Genomic DNA, 7,313 nt, shown 5'->3' on the forward strand with positions numbered 1-7,313 from the left:
GCCCGGGAGGTGGAAAAATACTACCAACAACGGTGACTCAGGCTGTTTGGCGCCGCACGTAATGCAGGGAGCTTTTAACTCCCGTTATCCTCCTTGGGCCTCTAGCTGTTTAAGATGCCCATTTGACAGATGGGGATACTGAGGCCTTCAGAAGGTGCCGCATTTTGCCCGTACTGGCCCGCCATTAGTGATTACATCTTAGTCTGTCTCAAAGTTATGTAATAAGGCCGGTGGGCCCTAAAGGACCTTGAACCGGTCCTGTAAGAAACGATGAACTAGGTCGCACTTGAACTTGGGTGGGTTGGTCGATTCCCCGGGCGTCATGGTCCCAGTGCCCGCTGTTTTCAGCTGTGCAACCCTCTGCCCCCCGCCCCCCTTCGCTTACGCAGTCCCGCCGCTCGAGGGCAGCACCAGCCCGGGCTTAAACTTCGGACCCTGGGGCTGAGGTCGCCCTGATTCTGGGCACCGTTTTTCTTAGGCTTGTTTGCAGGCATCTAGGTCTCAGGGTAATGGCACTCCCAGGCACTGCCTGTGCTGAGGATGCCCTAGGTTCCAGACTTCTCTCAGTACTGTCAGCCCCCTCGATGTATGACCTTGGGCGAGTCATTAACCACCTCTTAAAGCGTCAGATTCTTTCTCTGAAAATGGATGTTAAATACTGTCATGCTGAACTATTGTAGGCATTAAAACAATGTAGGAAAGGCCCTTGAGACCTGGTTCATGCAAATTCACAATTTTAAGGAAGAGAGAAAGAGAGATTTGTCCAAAGTCTCACATCAAAAGAATCAATCCTTCTGGGAGAGGATTAGGACCCTTTACAAATTTGAGGAAAATGAGGCTGAAAAAATAAATTTATAATGGAAACATGGGTGATGAGATCAGATTCCTTTCTCTTGTCCCAGTTGAAAGATGTTGGTTCCTTTTCTCAAATAAAACCGTTCCCCATGTGATGGTAAAAGTAGTCTAAGTTTTCACTGACTAGCTGGGTGGCTTTGGGCAAGATCCTCAGCCTTCTTAGGCTGAAGTTCCCTTATCTCTGAAAACGGTAATGATAAAGTCTTGCCTCTTGAGGTAATTTTTAAATAAGTTAAGTAGGCTAAATAAGATTACCTATGAGAAGCCCCTAGTATGTAGTAGTCACTCAAGAAAGAAACTTACACTAAAAGAAACTTATACTAAATCCTCAATGGATGAGGTAGAGACCCTGGGCTCAGTAACAAGAGTGCAAAAGCCTTTAGCCTTAGAATAACTCAGTCTCCACATTCAGAAGCTACTGGCCCCTGTCAGCACCACAAGGGGGTCATACCTGGAACCTCCTCTCCTCCACCCCTGCCCTGCCCCCAGGGACACTTGCCTCCACTTGATTCTTAAGAACAAGTCAGCTGTTCCCGACAAGGCCTCCCCTTCACCCCATTCACAGCCACAGGGACATGTGTGAAACAATTTATTATACAAAACTAGGTGCATCAAAAATTCAGTGTCAGAATAGCTCTGTATTCCAAGGGCTATGGACTGGACCTCCTCCCTTAAAACCTCACCCCAACCCTTGCTAGGGATCAGGCTGGGCACACTGACCCCAGCTCTGAACCAGGAGTAGGAACCAGATACAGAAGCATAAGTGTGGGTCTAGGGCAGTGGGGCAGGCATTTGAACTTCCTCCAAATAGGGTGGCTCCTCCTTGGAAAGGCTGGACATATGCCTAGGGTAGAAACACCCAAATCCCTCTACCCAAACACCAAAGCAAGAGGGTGGAACCCATCAAAATCTGAAGATGAGGAAGAAAAAAAAAGCCAACCATAAAATAGATTCTACAAAAGTATAGCAAGGATTGACTGCCTTCTGGGGCAGCTGGGTGGGTGTGTAAGCTTCTGGCCTCCACATTCTATAAGGGGGCAAGTGGCTAAGAGTCAGCACCAAAGGTCTGACAGGGTCTCCCTGCCTCCCCTCTACCTACCGCATGAGCCTTGGACTGAGGACCTTCCGCTTCCTCCCTTGCTCCTCCCAGCCCAGGTGTAGAGTAGACTTTCCAAAACCCATAGGACAGACTGACAGGGAGAATCCCTGGGAATGTGGGAGCTGCCCAAGGCCCAGCCCAAAGGACCCTGAGGGCAGGAATCTGTTCTCTACCTGAGAGTGGCCACAGGAAGTGGCTCCAGGCAGGGCGGGGAATGGGGTCCGTAGACCTGGGGCCTCTGGCTGACCCCTGAGGGAGGCGGTGCTCGCAGCTGTGGCTAACACCGGCCTCACACAGCCTGCAGCTCCCCCTGCAGGCGACTCAGCTCCTCTAGCTCTTGCTTGTGGCGGTCGGTCTTGTGAGCCACCAAGGAGCGGTAGAAATGCAGGGCAAAGGCCATGAACACAAGCCCAACAGGTACCATGATTGCCGTGGAGGCCATGGCTGCTTGCCAGCCTGGTCCATGGGCCCCACCACCGCCACATGCTTGCCGAGGTGGGCAGGCCTCAGGTGGCTCAGCCTGTGACGGGGCTACAGAAGCAGAGGATGGCTTGGAAGCTGGACTAAGGGAGGCGGCCACTGGTGGCAGAGTCTCAGGCACCTGGGAGGCAGGTACCACAGAGCCTGGTGTGCCCAAGGGGGCCCCGATGGGCACAAACTTGACCCAGCCAACCAGGACAACTTCAGCAAGGAAGAGGAAGGTGCCCAAGGCAGTGGAGAAGCCCCAGGCCAGCTCCACGTAGCGGTGGAGTCGCTGGTGTGGAGACTGGTGGACAGAGTTGAGGTTGTGGATGTTGCTGACGGCTTCAATGTGAGGCAGCAGACAGGTGGAGACCATGAGTGCAAAGAGGTGCACAGCCACCAGCACGGTGGTGCAGGCACTGAAGGCCACCAGCAGGCCCGGCGGGTATTCGTGGTTGCTCTCCAGCTGTACCTCTACCATGGCCACCTGTGGGGACAAGAAGGGATGGGTTGAGTGCCCATAACCTCAACAGTAGAGGGGTTTTCTGCCTCTTGGTGTACATCACTGATGTATCCCTAAGACCTAGAACAGTGCTTGGCAGAGAGACGGCACCCAGTCTTTGTTGAGTGAATGAATGGGCAGCCTTGGCAAGGCTCTGTCCTGTTCCAGACCTCAGTTTCCCCTCCTGGCTATCTAGAGGGCTGGATGGCATGTTTCTGACAATCTTATCTTGTTATAACATAGGGGTTAAAAAGCACAGATTCTGGAGTGGGGCGGCCTGGGTTCATTTTCAGCTCCATAAGCTGTGCAACCTTGAGCAAGTGGTTTGGTTCTCTCTGTGCCTCAGTCTCCTCACCTGGAAAATAGGGATTGATAACAGCACCCACCTGTCTTACACGGTTGTTTTAAAAATTTAATGAGATAATATATATCAAGTGATAAGAATAGTGTGAGGTACACAGTATGCTCAGGTAAGTGTTTGCTGTTATTATTAGAGCTAACGCTGAAGTCCAAGGCCAGAGTTTGCAAATTGGCACACCATAAACCCAGGCCAGCTTGCAAACATGTTTTGCTTGGCTCAGACAGTGTGTTTTTTTAAAGAATTACGTTGCCAACTTCTAAAACTCAAGAGATGTCATGTAAATATTCCTATTTCCAGATCCTCTTGGAAACTTGGAAGGTCTGGTTACACCAGGCCCACATTCCTGCACGGCACTGATCAGCTAGGGCTGAGTCATGGCTGCTCCCTTTGGATGGGTGAGGAGTGTCTCTTGATAGCCACAGTCCCCACCCAGCCAACTTGGCATCCATATTGCCAAAGGCCTTTGCAAACATTTGAGTTGATGATTCTGTTCTAGGCTTGTATACATTTGGACTCTAGAGCTGGACTGCCTAAATTCAATCCTGCCACTTACTTGCTGTGGAACCCTGGGCAGGTGTCTTAACATCTCTGATCCTCAGTTTTCTCATCTGTAAATTGGTCACAGTAGTGGTACCTACTTCATAGGATAATAGAGGGATGATGCACATAAAAGCCTTAAGCATAGTGTCTGGCACTCAGTGATGGTTCAACACAATTTATATAATGTTATTCTAACCCAGGCCATCTGAATTCCAGAATCGGGATCTTTCCCCATGCCCGGTTCTTGCAAGATCCATTAGGTTGCTCTGGGGCTGGGGGAAGGAGGAAGGTGCAGAGCCAGGAGGGTGGTGGTAGGAAGGCAAGGCTGAATATTTTGGGAAATTGGGCCATGGCGGGTGTTAGCAGGTGTTTTCCACAGACAGAGATCTGGGCCAGGCCTGGCCCTGGTTTCTCCCACAGCCTGACTCAGCCTTGACCTCCCCTGGCAGGACTGGGGCCAGTCTGGCCCCCAGAACGTACTCATCTGGCCTCTTGATCCTGCAGAGAAGGTCCTGGCCCCTAAGCTGTCACCCCAGCAACGTGCAAGTCCAGCAGCTGGCCGGATTGTCCCCTTGGGAACAGGCTGGACCATGGGGGATATGGGGGTGGGGCAACTCCCTCAGCTAGGTCCACGCGGCTGCTCCCTTCCCTCTGCGGTCTGTACAGGTGAAGGGGAGCCAGCTCCCTGTCCTGAGATGACCCCACATCAGGAAGGGTGAGCTGACCTGCAGATCCGGACCCTCACGTAGAAAACCATAGACCTAGGATGACCCTTAGGGGTAGAAAGTTTCCCTCTCATCATTCTAATACAGAGGTGGTGGCACAGAGAGGAGCAGAGACTAATGCAAATCACCTAGTGCTATGACCCCTTTTTATTCTCATGTTGATATCTCCCTCATGTTCCTGTGAGGACCCCCCTCCAGCCCATTTTCTCCTTCTTCCTGTCATGATGGTGGGAAACCCTGGACTAACAGTCTAGCGGCCCTGGGTCCTAGTTCATCCTATATCCTTCAGCTGCTGAGTGCTCTTGGCAGGCAAAGCCACTGCCCCATTCTGGGCCGTGGTTTCCGTTAACAGGTAGTCTGAGGCATTCTGATGTGTGTCTTGCTCTGACATGCTTGGATCTAGGGTTTGATGACAAGAATGAGCTCACCTTGGGGCAGCTACTTGGCAAGCTACAGAGGGTGCACCCTCCATGATCTCACAATTTCCCACTGGCCTGCGAGGAGGCGGAGGCCTGTCCAGGGTTACATAGCTGGCCACAAGCAGGAAAGAACCAGGACTTGTGTCTGCTAACTGCTCCTCACCCTGGGACCTCCCTCGGTCCCACTTCCTGTGAGGCCTCTGCCCGGGACCGTCAGCGGATATCACCTGCACTTGGAGTTTATCATCTCCAGAATCATGCATCAGCTTCCTAAGCAGCTTTTTTCGCTAGGGGCTCCCTCACAGGCATCCTCTCTTCTCAGAGCTTTCCTGGGCTACACTAAGCACGCTCTGTGCCTGCTGGGGCCTGGCCGCCCTCCTTTTGGGTGTGACCACTCCATCCAGTTTGTTCTCTCAACCACCCCACCTCCCAGCCCCCACCCAGCTCTGATTTGCTGCTGAACCTCCGGTGGGGATCTAGTAACCACTAATGCTGGACCATGCTCCTTTTGGAGCACTTCGCTCTATCCTTGCATATGTATCCCCCTTGGTGATTGTCTACCCCCATGACATGACGTGTCCCCTGTGACACCTTTAGGACTTGCTTATCCTCCCCACGGCCCAGTTTATGCTAGGGACCTGTTTATACACATACACACACACACCCCCCCCCATAAAAATGGACTTGCGGAGTCCCTTGGTACCTTGTTTGCTACCCCTCTTGTACCTCTTAAAAACCGGTCCTTCCCTTTCCTCTACCCTGTCTCCCTTGGGTACCCGTTCACTTCGCCCCCAACCCGGTGCCCCCCCTGCGCTTCACCCCCACCCTGTACGACCCTTCCCTTCCCTCACCATGGCGAAGCCCGAGAGCAGGGCAGACGTGCGGCTGGAAGCTTTCAGCTTGGCCCGACTGAGGTAGAGGCGGCGCCAGCTGAGTGCCCGCAGCGAGTGCTGACTGGCCCCCATCAGGTCCAAGTAGCCGCGGTGCACGAACTCCCGGTAGGTGGCCGAGCCCGCGGGGCTCTCGGCCTCCGGGTTCAGCGGGGCCTGTTCGCCCGGGTCCCCCTCGCCGCCCTTCATCCTGGGGCCGCAGCACCAGGCGGGCCAGTCCATCAAGGCGGGGCCGAGTCGCCTCGGGGACCCCAGCAGGGCCGGCCCAGGCCGGGGGAAGGCCCCATCCCCCGGCGGGACGAGCGGGGATGCGGACTGTGAGCGCCCAGGAAGACGTGGCCCGGGCGGAGAAGGAAGAGCAGGCGTCTGCGTGGAGCCCTAGGGGCTGAAGCAGGATTGCCGAGGCCGAAACAGGAACTGGGGCGGAGGCGGAGTCGGGGCGGCCACATGATGGGGTGGAGCCGGGGGACCGTCCGCAGAGATCCCGAGACCCCAGTCCACTTAGAATATCCTCTAGGTGCCTGAGCCCCGCTGAGTTGAACGCCCAGCCCCAGCCAGTGACTGGGAGTTCCGGGCTCTGGACCACTGCAGGTACACCTGGACACCTCCAACGTCCAGACTCCAAAACCCTACCTAAACAGTGAACTCCGGGAAAGTGAGCTCATCTAACTGTAGGGACCGCAGGAGACCCTGAATCCTCAATTTCCGGAAGCCCAGTAGGACCTAGGTCCCCCAGATCCATCCAAACAGCCCCCTCCTCCCAGGGCCTCAAAGAACACTCGGGTCATCCCCGCCCTAGCCCCACATCCCCAACGCCGCAGACACACACACGAACTCGGCGGCCCCGGCTGGAAGATTTTGACTTTTATAGCAAACCATATTGTACAGACCCGGGGCCCAGGGGCCCAGCCCGGCTGGGTTCCCCACTTGCCCCGGCCGGGCTGCCTCCTCCCCCTCCCCCAAGCGGCCCCATCCTCAAGCCTTTTGCGATTCCCAGGACCCCCTCCCCTCCGGCCTTTGGTCCGCCCAGTCCCTCCCCCCACCCGCGCACCTCCCTGTTACCTGAGGTATGTGGATAGATTCCCCCCTCCCCTACATGGTACAACCTGGCTCCCCAGGGAGGCCTGGGCTGAGGGGGGGGGGGGAACCTGGCCCCGACCCCTCCCCCTGGTTCCCCAAACCCCGCCCCCGCAGTGGAGGAAGGGGCAGGGGAGGGCCGAGAGTCTGTTACTAAGTTCCCACGGCAACTAAGAGGGGCCCTTTCCAGCCTTAGCACTGGCTTTGGGAGGTGTCCATTGGCTGCTAATTCCATGGCAACCAGGAGTGGCAGTTCCCTGGGCAAATGGGATACAAGTTTCCATGACGATGAAAGAGTGGGAAGAGCCAAGCTGGAGGAGTCCCATCTTCCCCATCACTGGGCTGGCACCCCACCCCCACCCCCACCCCAGGTCAGGAGGGGT

General features: G+C 55.1%; 1 protein-coding gene across 1 annotated transcript; it reads right to left on the bottom strand.

Annotated features, from left to right (window-relative positions):
* Positions 1-1,438: 1,438 nt before the first annotated feature.
* On the bottom strand, positions 1,439-6,231 carry ORAI3 (ORAI calcium release-activated calcium modulator 3). The gene is made up of 2 exons (XM_082856556.1): positions 5,815-6,231; positions 1,439-2,903 (listed from the first exon to the last, which is right to left on the bottom strand). The coding sequence occupies exons 1-2, from the start codon at positions 6,073-6,075 to the stop codon at positions 2,244-2,246; spliced, it is 921 nt and encodes a 306-aa protein (XP_082712682.1). The 5' UTR covers positions 6,076-6,231; the 3' UTR covers positions 1,439-2,243.
* Positions 6,232-7,313: the final 1,082 nt, after the last annotated feature.

This window comes from Leucopleurus acutus, assembly GCF_964270905.1.
Source record: "Leucopleurus acutus genome assembly, chromosome: 16".
Classification (NCBI taxonomy): domain Eukaryota; kingdom Metazoa; phylum Chordata; class Mammalia; order Artiodactyla; family Delphinidae; genus Leucopleurus; species Leucopleurus acutus.

What these genes read in the sequence shown, in the direction of transcription:
- ORAI3 (XM_082856556.1), bottom strand. Translation starts at nt 6,075, where the DNA reads ATGGACTGGCCCGCCTGGTGCTGCGGCCCCAGGATGAAGGGCGGCGAG. An exon ending in TGCTCTCGGGCTTCGCCATG is followed by an intron (nt 2,904 to 5,814) that starts GTGAGGGAAGGG and finishes TTGTCCCCACAG; the next exon opens with GTGGCCATGGTAGAGGTACA.